This window comes from Pelophylax lessonae (genome assembly GCF_965119305.1).
Source record: "Pelophylax lessonae genome assembly, chromosome: 10".
Classification (NCBI taxonomy): domain Eukaryota; kingdom Metazoa; phylum Chordata; class Amphibia; order Anura; family Ranidae; genus Pelophylax; species Pelophylax lessonae.
Window position 1 is genome coordinate 163,640,343 of NC_138777.1, and position 26,616 is coordinate 163,666,958.

General features: G+C 43.8%; 1 protein-coding gene across 1 annotated transcript in view; it reads left to right on the forward strand.

The window, feature by feature from the left end:
• Positions 1–26,616, forward strand: part of CTSW (cathepsin W) — a 133,283-nt gene that overhangs the window by 93,362 nt on the left and 13,305 nt on the right. The window contains exons 6-9 of the mRNA XM_082269650.1: positions 6,080–6,160; positions 19,800–19,916; positions 25,689–25,753; positions 25,839–25,929. Of these exons, the coding sequence (XP_082125776.1) occupies positions 6,080–6,160; positions 19,800–19,916; positions 25,689–25,753; positions 25,839–25,929 (354 nt within the window). The remainder of the gene's footprint in view (positions 1–6,079; positions 6,161–19,799; positions 19,917–25,688; positions 25,754–25,838; positions 25,930–26,616) is intronic.

Genomic DNA, 26,616 nt, shown 5'->3' on the forward strand with positions numbered 1-26,616 from the left:
TCGCAGAGCCGCCGAAGACTACGTGGCCGAGTTCAGGCGTTGGAGTTCTGATACCAATTGGAACGATGCGGCCCTTCGTTACCAATTTCGGATGGGACTATCTGATCCTTTAAAAGATGAACTGGCATGAGTTGGGATACCCCAATCCCTGGACGCACTTATTAACTTGTCAATTCAGATTGACCGACGTCTAAGGGAACGTCGCTCCGAAAGATCCTCAGGCCAATATCGGCCAACTTGGATGCTACCTAAAGTTCCCAGTTTCTCCAGCCAGACTCCTTCTGCTCCAGTCGCTCCGGGCCCGGACAGCTCCGAACCCATGCAGTTGGGATTGCTTAGTCCCTCTCTCACCATGGAGGAACGACAGCGCAGACGAATCAATAACCTCTGTATGTACTGTGGGGAACCCTGGGCATTATGTGAGGTCCTGCCCTGCAAAGATGCGTAAGTGCCTTTCAATCTCCTCAGTGCATGTTCCTGTTTCACCTAACCAAGCCTCTCATCTTACTCTCCCCATTATGTTACAGCTCCTAGGAAGGAGTATCCAGGTATCCGTCATAATTGATTCCGGAGCCTGCAGCTGCTTCATAGACTTGACGTTTGCAGCCAAACACCTCATTCCACTTCAGCCAAAGGCCCGGGGACTAGCTGTACATCTTGCTGATGGCTCCGTCATTAAATCCGGTCCAGTCACACAAGAGACGGTCCCTTTGCTTACTATCATTGCTTCCCATCACCAAGAGTTTTTACGCCTGGATGCCATTTCATCACCTCTGTTCCCCATCATCCTAGGTATGCCCTGGCTACAGGCCCATAACCCCCAAATCAACTGGGCCACTGGAGAAATCACATTTCCTTCAAGCTATTGCCAGCAACATTGCCTGCAAGAACCTTCAGTCAACCCCTCAGCCTTACTCTGCCTTGACTCAGACCTTGAATTACAAAAATCAATCCCAGTGGCATACCACGATTTTCTGGACGTATTCAGTAAGAAGGGTGCGGAGACTCTCCCTCCTCATAGGTCCTATGACTGCCCTATTGAACTGTTACCAGGGGCTGAGGTCCCTTTCGGAAGGATTTACCCTTTAACTGAGCTTGAATTGGGCACGCTAAAGGACTATATTGATGACAACTTAAAAAAAGGGTTTATTCGCCCATCTACCTCTCCGGCTGGTGCAGGCATCTTCTTTGTTGAAAAGAAGGACCATTCACTGCGACCCTGCATAGACTACAGAGAATTGAACAAGATAACTGTAAAGAACCGTTATCCTCTGCCTCTTGTGCCCGAACTGTTTCAAAGACTGGGAGCTGCAGTCATCTTCACTAAACTGGATCTGCGGGGAGCATACAATCTAATCCGTATTCGAGAAGGAGATGAATGGAAAACGGCATTTCGTACTCGATTCGGGCACTTTGAGTACCTAGTCATGCCTTTTGGGTTATGCAATGCACCGGCCACCTTTCAGCACTTTGTCAATGACATTTTCCGTGACTATCTGGACTTGTACGTCATCGTGTACCTGGATGACATCCTGATTTTCTCCTCCTCTGTTGATGACCACCGTAGACATGTCCGAAATGTGCTAACCCGACTACGGCAACATGGCCTCTACGCCAAACCGGAGAAGTGCGACTTTGAACTTCAGTGTATCCAGTTCTTAGGTCTGATCATCTCTGTTGAAGGCATTAAGATGGACCCTCAGAAAGTCACCGCCATCTTAGATTGGCCAGCTCCTATGGACAGAAAGGGGGTTCAACGCTTCATTGGGTTTGCCAACTTTTACCGGAAGTTTATTAGGGGGTTCTCTGCTATTATCGCCCCCATTACCGAACTAACTAAGCAAGGAACCCGATTCCTCTGGTCTCCCAAAGCGCAATCTGCTTTTGAAGCCCTCAAGAAGCTGTTCACGTCAGCACCCATCTTGAAGCACCCTGACCCTGCCTTACCGTTTGTTCTTGAAGTTGATGCCTCGGAAGTTGCAGTGGGGGCTGTGCTGTCTCAACGGCAAGGAGCTAAAGCCCTACTTTACCCGGTTGCTTTCTTTTCCCGCAAATTATCAATAGCAGAAAGAAATTATGATGTGGGAGACTGCGAGCTTTTGGCCATCAAGGCCGCATTGGAAGAATGGCGTTACTTACTTGAAGGTGCAGCACATCCCATTCTTATCTATACAGACCACAAGAATCTAGAATATCTGAGAACGGCTAAGAGATTAAAACCTCGGCAGGCAAGGTGGTCACTTTTTTTCTCTAGATTCTCATTCCATATAACGTACAGGCCAGGGTCAAAGAATACAAAACCTGATGCACTTTCACGTATGTTCAACGACCCTGAAAGGTCCACACTCCCAGACACCATCCTTCCCTCAGGAAACTTTCTTGTATTACAGGAGAATCTCCTATCCCGACTCAAACAGGCTTCTGCTGAGATTGCTTCGTCCTCTGAAACCAGCTTACAGGCACAGGATGGCCTACTGTGGCATGAAGGTAAAATTGTTGTACCTAAGGACTTAAGAATGACGGTGTTAGAGCTCTGTCATGACCACAAGCTGGCCGGACACTTCGGTGCCCTGAAGACGGCCGAACTGGTACAACGCACGTTCTGGTGGCCTCAGGTGGTAGGCGACTGTAAGAGCTATGTGGAGTCTTGTACTACTTGCTCCCGAAGCAAGAACAGCAGGGTAAAGGCCTGGGGTTTACTGAAGCCATTGCCCGTTCCAGAGAGACCCTGGAAAATGATCTCAATGGACTTCATTGTGGAACTCCCCCCAGCAGAGGGTTTTTCTACCATCTTCGTGGTGGTGGACAGACTGTCCAAAATGGCCCATTTTTTGCCCATGAAAGGTACACCCTCGGCTGTGGAAACTGCAAAAATTTTCGTCAAAGAAATTGTAAGGCTCCATGGTGTTCCAGCCAACATCGTGTCCGACCAGGGTGTCCAGTTCACCTCCAGGTTCTGGAAAGCTCTGTGTGGTTCTCTAGAGATTGAATTGGCTTTTTCCTCCGCATACCACCCTCAGACGAACGGACAAACAGAAAGAACCAATCAGACTCTGGAGCAGTACCTCCGTTGCTTCTCTTCCTTCTCCCAAGATGACTGGGTCTCTTTACTCCCCATTGCCGAGTTTGCTTATAATAACTCTTTTCATTCTGCCATCAAACAAACTCCGTTTTTTGCTAATTACGGCTTTCACCCGTCCTTCCTGCCTAGTATTATACCTGAATGCTCAATCCCTGCAGTCTCTGAAACAATGAATTTCTTCTCTGAAAACAAACTTTTACAAGAGACTATGGCCAAGACACAGGAGTATAATAAAAAGATCTTTGACAGGAAGAAGCGAGGAGAACTAATTCTGGAACCTGGCAACCAGGTATGGTTGTCTACAGTAAACTTGAAAATGGCTTGCCCCTCAAAAAAATTGGGCCCTAAGTTTTTGGGTCCCTTCCCTGTTAAGAGGAAGATCAATGATGTAGCCTATGAGCTGGAATTACCCGATTCACTTAAAGTTCACCCCGTCTTCCATGTGACTCTGTTGAAACCTGTGGTTCCGAATCCTTTTCCTGAACGAAATACTGGTCCACCAGAGCCTGTAATGGTCAATGGAGAGGAGGAATTTGAGGTGGAAACAATCTTGGATTGTAGAAGGAGGTACAATCAGGTTCAGTACCTAATTAAATGGAAGGGGTATGGACCAGAAGATAACTCTTGGGAGCCTGAAAGCAATATTCATGCTAAGGAACTAATGCAATCCTTCAAGAGATCCCATGCCGAGAAGTTGGCTCAATTGGGCATCCGGAGGCTGCCCTTTAGGGGGGGGCAATGTCATGGGTCTGCTACCTAAGGGGTTAACTTAGTGTAGAGTCTGCAGCCTAATTGCAGTGATTGGCAACAGGCTGCTCTATTTAAACTCTGCAGCAGCATTATGTCCTTGCTGTCTGATCTGCAGCTTCCTGTGACCCCTGCTCCTGTTTACCTGCTTCTGTGATTGATCTCCTGTACGACCCAGCTTGACTTTGGACTTCCCTTGCTTTCTGCCTGCACCTGACCTCGGCTCCCCTCTGACCTTGTACCTGCATGCTCCTTTGGATTCCACGCTGCCCGCCTGTTGTTGACCCGGCCTGTGAACTGATCCGTTTGCCTGTGAACCCCCTGAGTGAGTGTGGACTCGGATGTTCCGTCCTTCTGCCTGCCTGCTGTTGGGATCCTTCTACCTGCTGGTTGTCTCCTCTTAAAGCATCTGGGACCTTGGAGCTACCCGTCCAACAGCTGACCCGCCAGGCCCTCATACCATTCTGCTCTCCCGTGCCACCTGTCTGCTCTACCAGGGGCCGCGAGTCAGATACGTAAGGGAGGCCTTCCTCTGCACTATCGGGCTCATCAGTCAGGTACGTGAGAAGTTGACAATTGCAGCCATTTGCTAAAATCATTTAGGTTCATTCTTCTTCCTCATGAATGTACACATAGCACCCCATACTGACAGAAAAACACAGAATTGTTGACATTGTTGCAGATTTATTAAAAAAGAAAAACTGAAATATCACATGGTCCTAAGTATTCAGACCCTTTGCTGTGACACTCATATATTTAACTCAGGTGCTTTCCATTTCTTCTGATCATCCTTGAGATGGTTCTACACCTTCATTTGAGTCCAGCTGTGTTTGATTATACTGATTGGACTTGATTAGGAAAGCCACACACCTGTCTATATAAGACCTTTTAAGATAATATTGAAATGGAAGGAGTATCAGACCACTGCAAATCTACGAAGACCTGGCCGTCCCTCTAAACTTTCAGCTCATACAAGGAGAAGACTGATCAGAGATGCAGCCAAGAGGCCCATGATCACTCTGGATGAACTGCAGAGATCTACAGCTGAGGTGGGAGACTCTGTCCATAGGACAACAATCAGTCGTATACTGTGGAAGAAGGTGCTCTGGTCAGATGAAACCAAAATCGAACTTTTTGGCAACAATGCAAAACCTTATGTTTGGCGTAAAAGCAACACAGCTCATCACCCTGAACACACCATCCCCACTGTCAAACATGGTGGTGGCAGCATCATGGTTTGGGCCTGCTTTTCTTCAACAGGGACAGGGAAGATGGTTAAAATTGATGGGAAGAGACCTGAGACTGGGACGGAGATTTGTCTTCCAACAAGACAATGATCCAAAACATAAAGCAAAATCTACAATGGAATGGTTCACAAATAAACATATCCAGGTGTTAGAATGGCCAAGTCAAAGTCCAGACCTGAATCCAATCGAGAATCTGTGGAAAGAACTGAAAACTGCTGTTCACAAACGCTCTCCATCCAACCTCACTGAGCTTGAGCTGTTTTGCAAGGAGGAATGGGCAAAAATTTCAGTCTCTCGATGTGCAAAACTGATGAGACATACCCCAAGCGACTTACAGCTGTAATCGCAGCAAAAGGTAGCGCTACAAAGTATGAACTTAAGGGGGCTGAATAATTTTGCACGCCCAATTTTTCAGTTATTTGTTTAAAAAGTTTGAAATATCCAATAAATTTCGTTCCACTTCATGATTGTGTCCCACTTGTTGTTGATTCTTCACAAAAAATTACAGTTTTATATCTTTATGTTTGAAGCCTGAAATGTGGCAAAAGGTCGAAAAGTTCAAGGGGGCCGAATACTTTCGCAAAGCACTGTGTATATATATATATATATATATATATATATATATATATATAAATATATAGAAAAAAATACTGCATATGGCTGATAATTTAGATAAATAATAGGGCACCTTCATCCAATTCAATTGATAAATAACATTTTTTAATTTTTTTTCAAAATGTATTTTACCTCCACTTGCAAATAGGATATTACTGCAATTTATTATTTCATGAAGTGATTTTACGACTTCAAAAAGTTGACGAGTAGCTCCTGACATGGAGCTGTACGTGAGATAGTGTATTTGTCCTTTGTAAACACTTTAATGCTATTAACACTGTTTGTTAAGAAAACAGGATGAACTTGGTTTATATATGTATAATATCAAAACTGATCATGTCTTTGCTTCTTCTCTCTGACACTGTTTTACTCTGTGTTCTGTTCCCAGAGGTTATAGACTGTGGTCCATGTGATGATGGCTGTAGAGGAGGATACACATGGGATGCATACATCACTGTTCTAAGTGAAGGTAAAAGTTAAACATATATATACTATGAGGCACTGGCTAGTAAAGTTGTGGGCGGCATATATGTGTCACCTAGGTTTTTCACCCACACATGGTGAGGAGCTCCAGGATTTCAAAGTTTCATAGTGGGTAAGGTTGAATAAGGACGATAGTCCATCCAGTTCAACCTGTGTAGGCGTATGTGTGTGTGAATTGTTGATAGTCGTTTCCCAAATCTGTGTATGTTGTGTTTACTAACCACATAACGACTGCCCGCCGCAGTTTTACTGTGGCAGGCAGCCGCTCCTGGGCAAAGCGACGTAGCACTACCCCGCTCGCTCAGGAGACTCTAGGGGGGAGCACGCTCCGCCGGCGGCGCGCTCCCGCCCTCGCTCGTTTCCTGGGGAGCCAGCGCGTGTGACTGGCGGCTCTGATGGCCGCCGGCCACTCACGATCTCCCGCAGCATGTAAGCATGTAAACACAGCCGTCTGTCATTCTCCCTGAAGTAATGACAGAGGCTATGTGATCCTGCTGTGTAGGATTGCATGTCTCTGTGATTACTTCACAAGCCACGCCTCCTGAAAGTTAGAATCACGCCCCTAGGGACACACTTAACCCCTTGATCACCAGTAAAGTTAACTCCTTCCCTGCCAGTGTCATTTTTACAGGAACAGTGCATATTTATAGCACTGATTACTGTAGTAATGTCACTGGTACCCCCAAAAGTGTCAAAAATGTCAGTTAGGGGTCCGATCTGTCCGTTGCAATGTCGCAGTCCTGCAAAAAAAAAAAATTGCAGATCGCCGCCTTTACTAGTTAAAAAAAAAAACAATAAAAATGACATAAATTTTTACCGTAGTTAGTAAACGCAATAACTTTTGCACAAACCAAGAAAAATACGCTTATTGCGATTTTTTTTTTTTTTACCAAAAATATGTAGCAGAAGACAAATTGGCCTAAAATGTTAAAAAATTTAGATTTTTTCATTTTCATTTTTGAGAATTTCATATAAAAAATGTGAAAAATATTGTTATTTTTTCAAAATTGTCGCTCTTTTTTTGTATATAGCGCAAAAAATAAAAATCGCACAGGTGATCAAATACCACCAAAAGAAAGCTCTGTTTGTGGGGAAAAAAGAACGTAAATTTCGTTTGGGTACAGTGTCGCATGACCGTACAATTGTCCGTTAAATTCACGCAGTGCCGAATCACAAAATAGGGCCTGGTCTTTGAGCAGCCAAATCCTCCGGTCTTAAAGTGGTTAAGATGCACGTCCAAGAGTCTTTTAAAAAATATCAATATTCCTCACTGACACCACCAATTGTGGAAGAGAGTTCCACACTCTTATCGCCCTGACAGTGAAAAACAGAGAAAAACCCACTACACAGCTTAAGGTTAAACAGCTTCTCCTCCAATCTCCTTGTGTGGCCATGTGTTCTCTTACACTCCCCGAGACTGAAAAGTTTTCTTCCTACACTGGGATTACCATTGACCTATTTATATACTGCTATCATATCTCCTACGTCTCCTCTCCAGAGAGAATCAGTTCAGTACCTGCATGCTATCCTCGTAATTGAGGTCTTCCGGCCTACTAAATAAAGCAGGCAAAAGGGGAAGCTCTGCTTGTTAGCTTCCCTCCACTGCCACATTTGGCACCTTTTTGGGGGGAGGGGGATGGGGAAGCAGATACCTGTCGAGAAGCCAGCTACCCTCTCCCATTTTCAGATAGAATCCTGGCAATCGTGCAGCAATCTACATAATTTCCGGCCCCTCTTCCTTCCTCCCAGCTGCCCTCTAGGAGACACACAAGCCCCAGAAAACAGCGGGGCCAGTCAGAAAGAGTAGAGGGACTCGCGCATGCACAGTAGGAAACAGGCTGTGAAGATGCCTTCGCCTGCACCCGGAGCCAATGGACGGATCGGCTTGAGGTGCCGACATCGTGGACTCCCTGGTTAAGTTAAGTGTCCTTATATTAAAAGTCAGCAGCTACAGTACAGGTATCAAACACAAGACCCACGGGCCGAATCCGGCCCGCCAGGCCATTTAATGTGGCCCTCGTACCAGGGCTTTTTTTCAGGTGGAATAGGGTGGAAATCCAGGCTGCCACCTTTTGGCTCTTGCAAATCCCTGCATGCACTGATGGTGGGGCACAGCAGTGCCAACCAATGACCCCCCTGAAAGTGTGAGAGAGAGAGACGCGGAGCCACCTATGCTGCTGGGAGTTACTAAAGCCAGGCTGATGAGATGTGAGGAAGCGTTTTGAGGGTAGGGGGGCACTCTGTACTCCGCACACTCCTGAACTCTGCATGTCCTGTACTTCTTATCTCTGCATTCTGTACGTAGTGCACCCATAAAACCTTTACTCTGTATATCATACACTCCTCAACCCTGCAGTCTGTACACAGCGCACCCCTGAACTCTGCAATCTGTATGTAGCGCACTTGTGAACTCTACACTCTGTACACTGCGTACTCCTATGTATCTAAGTAGATACATAGTCTTACAGATACAACCGGCCCATTGAGGGCAACCCTAATGCTGATGTGGCCCACAATTAAATTGAGTTTGACACCCCTGGTAACAGTATTGAAACTCCTCTTTAATTTTGATGCCCTTCTCTGGACTCTTTCCAACTCCAGCACATCCTTCCTGAGGAATGGTGACAAGAACTGGACTGATGTGGCCTTTCCAGAGTTTTATAAGTGGCGGGATTATCGTTTTATCTCTGGAGTAAATTCCCTTTTTTATGCATGCTAATAGTTTGCTGGTTTTGCTTGTTGCAGCTGGGTATTGCCTGCTATTGCCCAGTCTGTCTTCTAGCAGGACCCCCAGATCTTTCTCCACCCTTAATTCCCCCAGAGATTCTCCCCCTAATGAGTGTCTGACGGAATCCCACCCACACTGTGCTTGAGTGCTTCCGTCAGTATACCACTTTCTCCAGTCTCAAACATAGATATTTAGATATTATAGCCACATATTGCAACCATGAACAAGGCAGAACTCATTTTAGCTACAAAACTGGAACTTTTTATTGAACAAACTCAACACAGAATATATACCCCACAGGAGGACATCCCCCTCCTGATCATTAAGTTAATTAAATTAGCCACCTGAACAATCAGGGATCTCATTCCAGGTCAGACTGTCTGGCATCGAGCTCCCAAAATACAATACAAATTATTACAAGTATAAACACATCCCCACAGTAGTTTGCTAGCAGTCAATTGGTGTGTTAATTAGCACAATTAACAATGTGTGGAAGACAGGTGGTTGAGTTGATGATATTACTATCTACCATGAGTTTTGAGCAAAAAACACATCACAGCTTCAGACAGTAAAAGGAGACCCCAGTAGCAGGCTGTCCGGCTCCTACCTACAATAGTTTATGAGGCAAAGCACAATGTTCCAACATTCTGATACAGTGGAACTAATGTATCATGGATTCTTGAGGGATATTGATGATAAATATTATTGTCCCATTTGAAGTAGTCCAAACCACAGTCTCAGTGTCCATTAAGTAGTTGTCCATCATTTTCTCTGTCACCCTGTGCCACTAATAGACACAGGGTGACTTACACATAAGAGGGGCCTGTGGGGCTGAGACCATGGTTTCCCAACCTCTCTAAGGTAAGTTGGGTTCCACAAGCCCCGCACCCAAAGTCACTCCCGTCACAGTGAGTAGTTTGCATTTATATTTTTAGCTACCATTTTTCAACATTAAACCTCATTTGCCATGTAGTTGCCCACCCCATTATTTTATTTAGGTCTTTCTGTAAAGTTTCTATATCCTGATGTAAATATAATGCCCTGCTTATTTTTGTGTCATCCGCAAAAATTAAGATTGAGCTATTTATACCAACCTCTGTATCATTTAGGAATAAATGAAACAGAATTGGTCCCAGGGCAGAGCCTTGGGGTACCCCCCTTACCATTCTAGACCAGTCTGAGCACACGTTATTTATCACCACCCCTTGGACACATCCTGCAACAAGTTTTCTATCCATGAACAAACTCTATGGTCCATGCCTACAGAACTCAGTTTGTAGATTAGGCATTTATGTCCAGTCAGTAAGATGGCTGGTGCTCACTGCTCTCTCTCACTTTTTTTGCCGTGAGAACCTGCTGCTGGGGGAAAAGGCTGACTACTGACAGAACAATAAAAAGTACAAAGCTGCTTGTTTGTTTTAGGGAACCCATTAAGAGGCACCCTGTTAGTCAGGAACGGTCACAAGTTGAATTAGTGGCTCAGGCAAGCAGAAACTTTGTTTGTAATATCCTATGCAAAGTTCTGCATTAAAACTGTGTTTGTCTACTGCCTTGCTGATTAAAAGTGCAGGACAAATCTGCTTGAACTATTACTTGGGTTCCATGTCACATTCATGGCTTTCCATTGCCAAAACCAGTTGAGCCTGCCCCCCCCTTATAATATACACTGCTCAAAAAAATTAAAGGAACACTTTGAAAACACATCAGATCTCAATGGGGAAAAATATAATGCTGGATATCTATACTGAAATGGACTGAGTAATAAGTTAGTAATGAAAGGATGCTACATTGTTTTATGGAGATGAAAATTATCAACCTACAGAGGGCTGAATTCAAAGATACCCCGAAAATCAAAGTGAAAAAAAGATGCAGCAGGCAATCCATATTGCTAAAATTTCATTGCAGCAACTCAAAATGGTACTCAGTAGTTTGTTTGGCCCCCACGTGCTTGAATGCATGCCTGACAATGTTGAGGCATGCTCATAATAAGACGACGGATGTTGTCCTTGGGTATTTTCTTCCACATCTGGACAAGGGCATTACTGAGCTCCTGAACAGACTGAGGTGCAACCTGGCAGCATCAGATGGACCGAAATATATTTTCCAGAGGGTATTCTATTGGATTTAGGTCAGGCAAGCATGGGGGCCATTCAGTGGTATTAATTCCTTCATGCTCCAGGAACTGGCTGCATACTCTCGCCACATGAGGCCGGGCATTATCGTGCACCAGGAGGAACCCAGGACCCACTGCACCGGCGTAGGGTTTAACAATGAGCCCAAGGATTTTATCTGGATACCTAATGGCAGTCAGGGTGCCATTGCCTAGCCTGTAGAGGTCTGTGTGTCCCTCCATGGATATACCTCCCCAGACCATCACTGACCCACCACCAAACTGGTCATGCTGAATGATGTTACAGGCAGCAAAAAGTTCTCCAGGGCTTCTCCAGACCCTTTCATGTCTGTCACATGTGCTCAGGGTAAATCTGCTCTCATCTGTGAAAAGCACAGGGCACCAGTGGCGGACCTGCCAATTCTGATGTTCAGTGGCAAATACCAATCGAGCTTCACGGTGCTGGGCAGTGAGCACTAGAAGACATTGAGCCCTCAGGCCACCAACATAAAGTTTGTTTCTGATTGTTTGGTTAGTTGTAAGGGTCTGGCAGTGCTCATCCTGTTCCTCCTTGCACAAAGGAGCAGATGCCGATCCTACTGATGGGTTAAGGACCTTCAGTGACCCTGTCCAGCTCTCCTAGAGTAACTGCCTGTCTCCTGGAATCTCCTCCATGCTCATGAGACTGTGCTGGGAGACACAGCAAACCTTTTGGCAATGGCATGAATTGATGTTACTTCCTGGAGGAGTTGGCCTGCCTGTGCAACCTCTATAGGGCCCAAGTATCGCCTCGTGTTACCAGTAGTGACACTGACCCTAGCCAAATGCAAAACTAGTGAAAAACAGTCAGAAAAGATGAGCAGGGAACAAAAATGTCAGTGCCCTCCACCTGTAAAACCATTCTGTTTTGGAGTTTTTCTCATTGTTGCCCATCTAGTGCAGCTGTTGTTAATTTTATTAACATTAAAGTAGCTGAAACTGATTAACAACCCCCTCTGCTACTATAGAAGAGCTGCTGCAGATGGGCACAGAGCTAGATCGAGATCAGGCTCAGGTATGTGTTTAAGGAGAAGGGTGGGGGGGAGGTGGGGGGAGAAGCTTTTAAAATACTTTTTACCTTAATGCAAAACCCTTTGCCTTTAAAACCACTTTAACAGGCATCTAAACACAACAAAAAATGTCTGAAATTACAGCTCATCAAACCTGCTTTCGTTTTCACCTTTTTAGTATTTTGCTTTTTCCATGCTAAGAACATTTTTGAAAAAATTGTGTAGTAAAGTTTCAATTGTAGGCAACACAGGACATAAAATACTGGAAAGAAGCATATCACTATTTGGAGCAAGGCCCTATTACAATGAAATTAGGTTCTTAGGTTGGAACAGTCGAAACAGTCGCTGTCAGCCTTACCAACTATGAAGGGGTATATTGATATAGGTGTCCTGTGGATAGCAATACAACATAGAAAGGGATTAAAAGTGGAAATAGAAAGAGCTAAATGGCGCTAAAGGAAGCTCAAGCTAGGGGGAGGGGGAGTAGGGTCTAGAGATAAAATAGTCTTAGAATAGGGGTGGGAGTAACCTTAGTTAGAATTTGACTGGAATTACACATTAAATAAAACCTAAACCTTTGCTGCTATGGGTCAAGAGAGTGTAAAGCATAGAGTGCAAGGGCCAGGATTAAGTAATACACACAGCTCAGGGGTCAGAATTAGGTAATGTACAGAGGTCAGGATTAAGTATCACACAGAGTACAGGGGCCAGGAGTAATGGGCCATACACAATTATCTTTAGATTTTTTCCTTTAGATTTACCAAAACCAAATAATATGAGGTCACACCTAAACACTTTCAATTTGTATGCAATCAGTCAGGCCCCTGCACAACATAGTTGAAGGTAAATCTAAAGGAAATCTAACATGTAGCAAAAATTCCCAGCTGTTTTGTGGGGTATGGGTCCCCTATGGTTACCGCTAGTAACAGCACATTTAAGCATGTTCTCCAAGTGTGAGCACAGAAACAATGACCAGTCCAGTATCTTTGGGTTTTTGTATTTATTTTGTAACTTGGATAGGAAAAGGGATAAGTGGGATACTCCTTTGGCTCAACTATGCACAAATTGCTAGGGACACTCGAAAAATGCCGATTGGCGCTGACTTGACGCTGGCTGGATGCCGGTCAATGCCGGTTAACGCTGGTTAACGCTGGACTGATGCCTGTTAACGTTGAACTGACTCTGGACTGCTTTCCTGAATAAAGAAGTCCTCTTTAAGCTTCCTTAAGTACTCCTTGCTGAAGTAGCTACTTGTATACACTGCTGCACTGCTTAACACTTCAGGGCCCGCACCGGCGCCCCCTTTCACTCTCTTATCTTCAGGGCTTAGACACTGGCACCCCCTTTCTAAGCTGGCTCCCGGATCCCTTTGACCTTCTGGAGTGGTCCCCTCTCCTAGGCAGACCCCTGGGCAGTTTCAAGTACTCACAACACTGTTTTCCTGGAAACTTCTGCCCAGCAGCTCCACTCGGTCCACAGCACTCTGGATCCCTCTCTGCAGGCCAGCTCAATCCTCTGTCCTCCAAGCCGACCGTCCAGGACATCTTGCTTCCTCTGACAGGAGGAGTGACAGCCGTCAGCCTCCTCCTGGGACTCTGCTTCCCGCCAAAGACGCTCTGTCATGTGCAATACATTGCGGCAGACTCCGCCCACTGAGATAGATACAAACCCTGGAGTGCTATTGGCCAGGTTTCCTCCACTGCCCAACAAGAGTGCTCATTGGACACAGTGGGGAGGCTCCCCAGACTCAACAGACACACCTGGAAACACATGACAGCCTAGCTGAATGATCAGGTCCCCCTGATAAGCAGACAGGGCCATATAAATGCTTTTTCCTAGCACCTACCTAGGGGGGTGCTACAAACAAAAGATGTATAGTGTGTATCCAGCTTAAGTATTGCACAATGTTCAGAGGCCATGATTAAACACTTCTGGACCGGAAGATTTTCCCCCTTAATGACTAAGCTGCGTCAATCTACCTGGACAATTGCGTGGTCGGGCGACGCTGTACCCAAATAAAATTGATGTTCTTTTTTTCCCCACAAATAGAGCTTTCTTTTGGTCTTATTTGATCACCTCTGCGATTTTTATTTTTTGCGCTATAAACAAAAAAAAAAAGAGACAATTCTGAAAAAAAAAAATATATATATATTTTTCACTTTCTGCTATATAACATTCCCAAAAAAATTAAAAAATAAAAATAAATAAAATAAAGTGACTTGGTGCACAGTGTGTGTATGTGTACAAATGAAAATCTTTTAAACCGTAATATCCAAAACCATCCAAAAAATCAAAGAATACACCCCCTGAAAATTAGTTAGAATATAATAAATTAAATAATTATACAAAGGTGCATCGTGCTAAGTAGAGATGCACCGAAATGAAAATTCTGGGCCGAAACTGAAAATGCAGGATGCCCTTGGCCGAAAACCGAAACCGAAAATGACTTTTTCCCCCAAATAATTTTAAAATAGATAGAAGAGGGGCATACACCAAAAGCAGGCAGTGACGTACACCTGTCGCTGCCACCCTGTCACAGTATATGTACTGTGACGGATTGGCAAGTGGTTAACTTAATTACCAATGGTATTAGTATTATGCAGCATGAGGGGGTTAATATATTGTCACTGCTGGTCACTGATGCATTAGTGACCGACCAGTGGCAGGTAATTAACCCCTTTGTGCTGCATTAGTGCAACCAGTATCAGTGTTAATTAACATATTAACCCCCTCATTAACCCCCTCATGCTGCATAATACTAATACCATTGGTAAGCTCGCCTCAGCTCCCCCCCCTCCCACGCCTCAGCGTCCCTCTCGTCAGTACACCCTTCCCCCCCTGCCTCAGCATCCCTCCCCATGCCAAGGATGCAAAATCTCCTACTCACTCAGCTCCTCCGGTCTCTGTCCTTCCTTTCAAAAGACACGCCTCTGGCCGGCTGCCCGCCTCCCTGTTATGTCACTACTACTACGATCTGTGTAATTGTGTATGAATGAACTGACACACCGGGCGGGAGTGCGGGCGAGCGGCAGCTAATAGCTATAACTATGTGAGTGCTTCACTTCCCTGTCAGAGGAGATACCCGCATGACAAGGAAGTGAAGCGCTCACATAGTTATAGCTATTAGCGGCCGCTCGCCCGCCCTCCCGCTTGGTGTGTCAGTTCATTCATGCACATCGTCCCGCTGACAGGGAAGTGAAGCGCTCACATAGATACAGCTATTAGCGGTCGCTCACCCGCCCTCCCGCCCGGTGTGTTAGTTCATTCATGCACAGATCGTAGTAGTAGGGACATCAATGAGAGGCGGGCGGCCGGTCAGAGGCGGGACTTTTCAAACCTGCGCTGCGCCCTCCTCCTTCCTCACGGCGGCCATTAATTTCGGCATTTTTAACCCATTTTCGGCCGAAAATTTCGGTAGCCGAAATTTCGGTGCATCCCTAGTGCTAAGTGAAAAAAGGTTGTATGCTTCCTGGGTGTCTGATGATACCCCTTATAAAAGTGCTACATGCTTAGTGCAAGTGCAGCTGCTCAACTGATAAAGAAATTTGTACTGGTGCTCAGATAATGTGCTAATATATACAGCTTTATTGAAATTAATATTGCACGTGCTCGCTGTGCTGAGATGTATTAGGTCAAATGTTTAGTAATATACCACCAGTGCTGGGTGATACCCCCTTCCTAAGGGGTGTTGTGATGATTAAATAAAAAGTGCAGTAGTGCAGACCAGGTAAAATGTTCGCATAGAGAATTGTGGAATAAATGTTCTCTTGCGCTTGGTGTCAGGCAGTGGGGTATGCATTTAATCCTGGTGATAACAAACCGGGTCCCGTGCAGGTGCTTCAGTGCATTTACCCGTGGCCCCCCACTAGGTATTGCACTCACCCCACGGAATTCCCCTTACAACAGGGGTGCTGGCTATGTCTATTCCATCTTTTGGCTTGCTTGCACAGGGTCCTGGATGTCCGGGGTGTCCATGGCTACAATAGCTATGATTCCCCTCCTGGAAATCCACTGGGTCTGGCAGGCGCAAAATAAAATCAGACACCCAGCAAGCATACAAACTTCTTTCACTTAGCACGGTGCACCTTTGTATAATTATTTAATTTATTATATTCTAACTAATTTGCAGGGGGTGTAGTCTTTGATTTTTTGGATGGTTTTGGATATTACGGTTTAAAAGATTTTTGTTTGCACACATACACACACTGTGCACCAAGTCACTATATTTTCATTCCCCTTTAGCAGGTAGTGCCATATACCAACACTTTACTGCATTTATTCATTGTACCCTAAGTCCCTTAGGGGTAGGTTGGTGGCAGCTTACACCTGACCTTCTCACCTAGGTTCTCCATAGCGCTGGTCACATCTGTTTTTTTGCAAAAGTTATTGTGTCTACTAACTACGGGAAATATTTATGTCATTTTTATAGTTTTTTTTTTTACTAGTAATGGCGGCGATATGCGATTTTTAGCGGGACTGCGGCATTGCAGCGGACCGATCAGACCCCTAACTGACATTTTTGACACTTTTGGGGGGACCAGTGACATTACTACAGTAATCAGTGCTCAAAATATGCACTGTTACTGTAATAATGACACTGGCAGGGAAGGGGTTAACACTGTGGATGATCAATGGGTTAAATGTGAGCCTAGGGGAGTGATTCTAACTGTGGGGGGCGTGGCAGGGTTAAATAATGCAGAGAGTTCAGAGGTCAGGAGTAAGTGATCAGGTCAGCAGTTGCTCACAGATTGCGGATGTCATCTGTTGAGATCAAGCATCGTCCCTGGGATCCAGATATTGTAGTGTAAATTTTCCAAGTCGCAGGGTCCAACTCATCACATTGCAAGCATCAATCCAAAACTGCACAGCTGGAGAAGTCTGTGCATGTGTGGCAACATGAATTGCAAGCAGGTCGTTCTAGTGGTTCTATTTTTGAATTGCCACATAAGCAGCTAATGAGTTAGAGCCTGTGCGCTTCAAACTTTACAGTGCCTAGCTCCCGAGAAAAAAACTCACAATGGGGACTGTCTCTGGGAAACAAGTGTAGCGCTACCCCCTCAGGAGCCGCTTAAGTAAACCGGGTCCCTTGCTCCGCCTTTCAACCCCCAAGATCAAGCTCCACCCCTCTAACACACCTGGTGATTTTCTGGGTGTATGCACCTTTAAGAATACACTTTGACACAATTAAGCACCAGTTTAATTATTTACTGGAACTATTAATATTGCAAAAAGATACAAATCCGCACAACAGAAAATGGGATCAAAGATTAAAAGGAGTTTGATCGTCTAAGTCCCAATAATGAATGTAGGACTTAGAAAGCCAACATTACTCAAACAAGATACTCAGCAATGCATAAAAGGTAGTATATAGTTATAAATATCAAAGCTGTAATTAGTGAGATTGATTAATAAACAATGTGGTATAATCCCCTTATTAAGCAACCCGAAATCAAATACACTCAGGCAATTACTGTAATAACCTCTCTATTTTAACAATTGGCAAAACACAGGATCAGAAGCCCCCTTTAAGAATTAGCTGGTGCAGTCACTCCTTTGCAAGGTCTTACGGTTCTTCGCCGGCAGGTCGGAGCTCTTAATCACTTGGGTAAGTGATATTTGTATTCCAAGATGGATATGAACTATTTATGATCCGCCAAGAGTAGTGCAGGTATTAACATCCAGGCGCTGTATAGCATATATGCAGAATAAAGGTCTGTGTATGTATATGACTCAGGCCTCTTCAGCTGCCACAAACTACTTATAATATTGAAGTGTCCTATGACAGCCTCTATATCACAGCAACGTCTCCTCAGGATCTATACTGCGTCACAGGACTTTCTTATTGTGACAATTGAACAACTATAGTTAATGTAACTGGATGTCTCTCACCAAATCCTCTGATGCTCTGCTGCCTCAGACAGTCCATCCAGCTTCACTGACTCTGTCACCGCTGTATGATCATCGGCATCCGCTCTGCTGAGGACGGGCTCTGCTCTCTCTCCAGGCCGCATGCATAGGCCTCCAACATAAACTGTGTTGAAGGAGTGAAAGATTTCCGCGCTTATGGTTAAAGTTAATAGAGCTGGCTGCAGCCAACCTCAAAATATAGCGAAGCTATATCAAGTATATAAAAGTAAGCGTGGAGGTAAGTGGCGCTGCCACAAGTTAGATAGTAAAAAAATGGGTAAGGGATACACATATGTTTAAAATCTGGGGCCAATAAATGGGTTTAGTGCAAAATATACAGAATAAAATGCATTTAGTGGACTAAAAACAATAATAGTGTGCGTGCAATGGAAATATGTATAATGCAATAATTAAGTGATCATAAAATTGATGGCTATGTGGATATAATCAATAAATTGGTGATAAATATATGTGGGTATGTGATATCAAAAACATAAAAATATACAAATATTAAAATGCACAATAAAAGAAGTGATCAAATTAATCAATCCTACACCCACTCAAGGTGACTATAAATAATAATATAAAGTGCATGTATCAAAAGCAGGTGTGATCAAATAAAGTGCATTATAGTGCTCCAAAAGAACAACTTAGAAAACGTGTATAAATCAAATAGCCTCAGATAAAAAACTTAAAAGAGTCCATAAAAAGTCAGCAACAATAAATATATGGAAATATTAACGCAATTGAGTCCATACACCAGATATATTTAAATCCAGAGAGGGTGAGGAAAACCCGGTGATCTGTAAAGATGGGGGTGCTCAATGAAGGAATAAGTGCTCCCCTCCTATTGATCCCGCATTCACCAGAGGGCAATACCCCTACAGGGGTAACCAGCGTGTTATGTCTCTCCTGAGGGTCCCTCCAATGGCCAGCCAGATATCCACTCAATCCCAGATAAATCGTTCACACTCTCTCCACCATTAGAAATATTAGGCAGTGAATCCTCACTAGTATACCGATTCAATAGTATAAGGGAACAGTATCCAGGAAATGTAAAGAAGAGAGAAACTCCAATAGTGAAGTATTGCTGGTAACTTTTCACTTTATTGGTTAAAAGAATACATGGTACTCACATTTGGAATAAGAAAACATGCATGTATGTGCTTAGGGACCGCAAATCCCTCGTGTAGCGGTGTAGCGGTGTCTTCCGGGACGCAATGCGCTCCACCGACCGGATGTGCGTCTCCTTCACAAGGCAGCGGAACTGACGTGACCACGCTCTACGCGTTTCATCATCAATGACGTCATCAGGAGCAGCGATAAACTGTGTCCCAGCACAGCTTCCAGACTGGTCTGTCCTTGCTGAGTTCCCCAGGAGAAGAGAGCGACACGCTGTGAAGCAGACAAGTGTCTAGCCCTGCTCTGATCCTCCCTTTACCGGTTGCATCCTGAGATTGTAGTTTCTTCTGCAATCCTGCTCACACTTCAGAACTACATTTCACACAATCCCTGAAGCAGTCTTAAAGGTCCACACACACACAGCCTGAAGAAACAAGGGGTAAATCTGCATTATTAAAGAATGACAGTCCGCTACACAGGAATGAATGGCAACATTACCATGTCTTTCCTTCATGGATACAGTCAGCATATCCACGCATAGCCAGGGACAGGAAGTGTATTAGTTTGCCAGTTGAAAATGAAGGGAAAAAAAATAACACAGCAACCAAGAATTGGTAAACTGCAATGTATTGTTTTTGGATTTAGATATGCTTTAAGTTCTTTGTGCATTCCTTTGGTACTGATTGACATACATTTCTTTTTTTTGAAGGAGGATTAGTTAGTGAGAAAGAATACCCATATTCTGCTGTAAGACAGGTCTGTAGAAAAGGTCTTTCACCTATAGCATGGATCCATGATTTCCAGATGCTCGCAAAGAATGAGACAGGTGAGGATGGTCCTATTAAGGCATTAACTTTCTTCTATCTAAATCTGATAGTATTTATAACAAATAAAAAGATATTCAAGACCTCTTACTTGGTAATTCTTTTGTTCACATGAGCTTTGTTATCTTTACCTACACCTGCTCATTCATGTTAGTTATGTTCCAAGCATAAGTTAACCGGTTGCCGACCGCCGCACGACTATATACTGCGGCGGTCAGCCCCGGCCAGGCAGAGTGACGTATCGGTACGTCACTCGCCTGTCACTGACTTGCGAGCCTATCGCGGCCCGGCGCGCGCACGCCGAGGCGCGCGCCCGCCGCGGCTCGTTCACAGACAAGTCAGTGCGTGTGACCGGCGGACTCGATGTCCGCCAGTCACACTGCGATCGCTCCTGTGAAGGGAGAAAGACAGAGCAGCTTGTGTAAACAAGCTGCCTGTCAGTTCTCCCTGTGTAAAAGTGAAGATCTGTCCGTTCTACTATGTAGAACGGTTGATCTTTGCTTTTACACCAATAGGAATGTCCCTACACAGTTAGAATCACGCCCCTAGGACACACTTAACCCCTCCCTGTCCAATAAAGTTAACCCCTTCCCTGCCAGTGTCATTTTTGCAGTAACAGTGCATATGTATAGCACTGATTACTGCAGTAATGTCACTGGTACCCCCAAAAGTGTCAAAAATGTCAGTCAAGGGTCCGATCTGTCCGCCGCAATGTCGCAGTACCGAAAAAAAAAATCGCAGATCGCCGCCATTACGCGTTAAAAAAAAAAACACCAAAAATGACAAAAATCTTTCCCTTTGTTAGTAAACGCGATAACTTTTGCGCAAACCAATCAAAATACGCTTTTTGCGATTTTTTTTTACCAAACATAGGTAGCATAAAACAAATTGGCCGAAAAATGTTAAAAAATTTTGATTTTTACTTTTTTTTTGGGGAATTTCATATAAAAAAATGTGAAAAATATTGTTATTTTTGCAAAATTTACGCTCTTTTTTTGTTTATAGCGCGTGATCAAAAAATCGCACAGGTGATCAAATACCACCAAAAGAAAGCTCTGGTTGTGGGAAAAAAAGGACGTCAAATTTGTTTAGGTACAGCGTCGCACGACCGCGCAATTGTCCGTTAAAGTCACGCAGTAAAAAATCGCAAAAAAAACCCTGGTCCTTTAGCAGCCAAATCCTCCGGGGCTTAAGTGGTTAAAGCGGTTGTAAACTGCTGGACTTTTTTTTTTCTTACCTGAAAGGTAATGTCATAATGTGCTAGTATGCATCACAATAGTTCCTCAAAAAAGCAAAATAACAACATTCTAGCCTAAATCAAAAATAGCTCCTACATATAAATGGCAAAATGCAGAAAAAGTGGAAAAAAACAAAGCATGTTATAAACACTGACAAGATGGCTGCCATTGCACATGGGAAACATGGACCACCCATAATTAGTACCATGAAAAAATAATGAAACAGCAAGGGATGTGCTAGGATAACACTGAAATTACCCAAACCAATACCCCACATGTTCCAAAATTAAACATTGTGCAACATAAGACAAAGATTATAGATCCACAGAAAACACTGACGGTGCACAAAGTTAGAAACACATACAAAAGTACGTAATATACCGTAGATCAATACTCCACAACCGGATAGAAGAAACCTTTTTAATGTGTTTGTCAGCCCTTCTAAAATCCATCTGAAAGTTGCAAAACTTAGATCTTAAATCCAAATTTAATTAATGTTTATATAGGGTTAAATCCTAAAAAACAAATCTGGCCATTTGCAAGGGTAATAGGCAGGGGATTGTCAAACATGCAATGGGGATATGCAACAGGGAGAAAAAAATATTTCTTTCAATCACATGCTTAGAAAACACCTATAAGCTGTATGTGGTGATACAGAACAGGATGATTCCCTTGGAGAGTGTCAGAGACACCTTATTCTGGCATCACATATTTAGCATGTACAATTGATTTTTGTTTTACTTTTACATTATTGCTGGGCTTAAATACAGCATCAGTAGCAGCCCAATGTGATTCACTGCACCTGTTTCCCTGTTTTAGGCCTGAATTGACCAATGGAAGCAGAAACCACAATATATTTAAAAGCTAGAGCACCATACAGCACAGTGAACAAAGGGGAGAATACACACTTTGTAGGCAGCCCACCAATCTGCAATTCATTGTAATGTGGTACAACTGGGTGCATCATTTTTCAGCAGAACTGTATAGTATAACAGCAATAAACTCTCCCCACTAAAACTGTGATCTTTCCCTGTTTACTTGAAGTATTTAGCGCAAACTGACTGTGTGTATGTGACTGACTGATAATATATCAGTATTCAGCAGCAATACTGTATTGAAATACAGAAGCAATAACTATCTTTCCATAGAAATATTCTATGAGCTGTCCCTATTGCCTCCACACAAACTGACAATAGGCTGCTAGAAACCCTGGTTTTTATAAAGAGGGGCTCTTCATTTTTGGTAAATGGATGCGGTAATTGGATGCGCTAGACATTTACAGCTGCATTTGTTTGAAATTTTCTTGAACTACACATGACTTGGAATTCAGTTGAACTAATGGTCAAGCCAAACTTGAAGCTCATTCCCACTGGCTAATCCACCCTGGAACTTTTTTCATATATGCACAATACAATTGTCCTTACTAGGTTACTAGGAGCCATGGAAAATGTTCTCTCTGCATTAGATACTGCCATTAAAAATTTGATTGAGTCCCTTGCTTTCTTCCGACAAGAAGTCTCTGCTGTAAAACGGGAAATGGGCCAGGCAACTCCATTCAGTAATCCCCTTCAGCAGGACCTGGGCAAGTCCTGGAGGTGTTGCAGCCAGTGAAGCAAATAGCAAAGAATTATGGGAGGGAGGAGAATAGGGGGTGGGGAGTGGGGGAACAATGTGCAAGAACTACCTCAACAAGTCCCAGGGCTTGATTTAAAGATTATATATTCATACCCCCTGGTACCCACGATGTTGAATGTGACCACATTCAAAGTGACCACCATGGACTCTTCCTTCTGCTAGCAACAATTGGGACATGCCTCAACCCTGGATTCATCCTGGCTGACTCTGGAGGCTGCCAAGAATATCCCCATACCAGTAGAGGAAGTCAGCTGGATGTCCATTCAAGATGTTTGATCAAACAATAAATCAAATAGGGGTGGTGGTATGCTGCGGATAAGCCTTAGCAAACGGCCCAGATGAGCTGGACATTAAAGCCCTATGGGATTTGTATTTAACGCAAATGCTTAGAAATGCCACGAGTTGAACATGCACCCTAGAGAGCAGTTCGACTTCAAAGTCTAATCAATGCCTATCAAGCTTAACAGAGGATAGCCGTCAGCCAGAGAAGGTGGGAATAGTGCAATTACTGCCTCGGCACTGACTACCATGACAGAAGATGATGTGCCCACTCCCTGTGGGAGGTTAAGAAAAGGATCCACTGAACCCAGAAGTGAGAGGTTGATAGCCAGGACTCTAACCAAAGTGCATTGTGGCAAGGTGCTTGTCCAAATGATCAATATGGTTACCACTCCTAATCAGTTGTTGGCCCAGCTGGTTATTGCTGATGTGTATACCTTTCCAAAAAAGTATTTAAATTTCCTGTTCTGGGGTAGAGGCTGCATGTGCCTCTTTAACAGCTGCCATTACCATATTAGGGGACTTTCAATACCAGTATTTGTTGGAACAGTTTCTGCCAATGCATGAGTTTTCATTTAATCAGCTACAGCTCTTACATCAGTTATTGGAAAAACACATGCTAGTATTTGCTGCAATGAAAGGACCCTAATCTGTCCCTTCTTCTTCCGAGCTGTCCACAAACACACTCCAGGCACACCCAAATGACATGAGGCACCCTATTAATCAGGTCCGACACTAAGATGGCCACCAAAGATCTTACAAGATTTCAGTATTCAATTGGACTACTGCCCCCATAGTTCTTGTCAGGAAGAAAGATGGGAGTTTACACTTCTGTGTTGGTTATCAAAAGTTAAACACATGTACCCATTCAGATGGAAAAGAAGTCTTTGATAACCCTAGGACAAGCCTGTTACTTCTCGAAACTGGGCGTGGCTCGTGGCTATTGGCAAATGCATGTAAGAAAGAAAGGTTCAGGAGAAAGCAGCTGTCGCCACAGCCAAGCTCTTCTGGACACATGACGTGCAGCTATATTGTTGCCCAGAGCAGATCCTCCGATCAGGGTCTTTTAAATCACAAGTTTTTTGGAGTTGTGTTGGTTGAGTGTGAATTGGTAAGTGGTATGTGACTTTAGCATCCACAAAGGAATGGGGTGTGTGAGTGTTTTAACTGAATTCTGTTAGGGATGATTTGCACTTTGGAACAAGCCCATCAAGAGTGCTGGCCTCAGTATATGTTGTTTTGGTTTAGGCCTACAATCACTCAGTGCATAGAGCCACAGGATACACACCCCTTTTCCTGATGTTTGGATGGTGTGGTCCAGTACCTGTAGATCTGCATTTGGATGCAGCGGAACCTGGAAATTGAAGTCCTGCTGGCAGCCTTGCCCCTACTGCATTGAAAATCAACCATTTGAATGGTTGCCTGTATGAAATGTTGTTGTGGAACACTACGGAATGCTTGCATCAAAATTTGCTCTGACCTTGTGTATTCGGATCACTCTTCTGCTTCACCCCTTACAGTTCATTATGGTCACCAGATGGGGACTTGCCCCGATCAGCAAGGGTCCTCTAGAGTGGTTTTTACCTCCAATAGAGACCAGTTTGGGGGTTCAACAGGAGCCGCCTCTGGACATTTTGCTGCCCAGGTCCAGGAAGCCCTACCTTAGGAGAATGCCCACTGAGAACAAGCTCCCACTATCAAAAATGCCTCCTTGCCAGTGCTAAAAGGGAACTCAGGTCTGCTAAATATTCAGACTATGTTTTGTGAAATATTCTGGTTGTCTATATTTTTCTGTATAATGTTTTCCTATGTGTTGATTTTTTTTGTCATGCCAAGAACTACATCTGTTAAGGGAGGCAGGTGCAGGCTGCATATTCTACCAGCCCGTAAGTGGCAGCATGCCACTTCTCCAGGTAGAGAGGAGTTCTAAAAGGAAAAGTGTTTTCTCTTGTGGGCTCCAGCAGCAATCTTGAAAAGGATAGTTGTCTGATTTTGACACTGAAATCCCACATTATTTATGTGTGCCTGGAGCATGTGTGTTAACAGGGACAGATTGCTGACTAGGGTCAGGATAAATAAAGCAGGGAAATGTTCTGGACAGGGTCAGGGTCCTCTCATTGTGTATATTACACTCTGGTATCTAGTACAGAAAAATTGGACTGCCTCTTACAGCAGGGAGCTTTGTGATCAGTTACATAGCACAATATTACCACCTCCCCTGTGGAAGCACTCCTCCGGTACTTGTATTCGTGGGACAGTCTTTTCTGAGCTGAGTATTGTTACTGCTGTGCTGTTGCTCCTCTCTCATCAGTACATTACTTAAACTGTTTGTAACTCTGTTTAAACCAATACAAGATAAATACAGTATCCACGTGATAGTTTCTCCTGGGTTGGGTACATTCTTCTTAGGCCCCGCTTACACACTTGGCTAAAATAACCTGTGTCCAGATAAAAAATTGCCTGATTGACAAGGGTCTCATACCAGTGCATTATGAATTACTCCTAACACTTTCATGAATGAACACACTTTTGCTAATCTAAAAATAATGAAAAAGCTTGAACAGGTGTAATATATATGGTTTCCACTATACCTTTGTACCATCTTTTGATACTCTTTTCTAGAAATGACCTCTTATGTCGGAAACCATGGAACACTGACAGTAATTATCAACAAGGTCCTGCTGCAGGTTAGTGGACAATGATATAGTAAGCATTGAATCAAGGTTGTGGAACTAAGTTGTTCACATGATCTCCTAATTTTTCTTCCCTCAGCATTACAAAAATGGAATTATACATAATATCCACCAGAACTGCAATCCAGATTATGTCGATCACGTAGTCTTAATAGTAGGATATGTTAACAGTAAGTAAAAGCATATTATAAATATTGTCTACTTAGACACATCAGAAAAAACACATTTGAATACATTCTTTTTTAGAGTATACTAAAATAGAGTATATAATATAGATAAGAGTAGCTTATACACCAGATCTAAACAAGATAAGTCAGCATTTGCATGTTTAAACTAAAATTAATACACCATTAAAGGCATATTTTGGAGTGGTTTTGACCGTCAAATTATTTGCTCTTCTGTCTGTCCATTACTGAGATTTATATAACCCTGGTAAACAAGTTGGGACAAGGGCTCTTTCACACAGGTGGACTCAGGCAGCAGCTCTGCCTGCTCAGCAGAGTATCTGTTCACTGATCGCCGCTGAGCAGGCAGATGACAGGTCTTTGTCTACTCTCCTTATGCTCTATGGGCGGTCGGATGTAAATGGACCGCTTGTCTGTTTACATCTGACTGTAATCTGCGCACCGCCATAGGAATCTTTTTCACCAGAAACCCAGAGGATTCGCAAACCAGCTACTCTAATAATACTCCAAGTTCTACATATTTTCTGGACTATGACATATCTATATATACAATACAACGCCTTTTTGTTTGGATTGATCACTGGTATCCTCGTGGGAACTACTGGTGGAGTGCGGTTATTTCCGCTTTGAAATGACGTCCTGTCACTTCTATAGATTTTCTTGTTTAGCTGT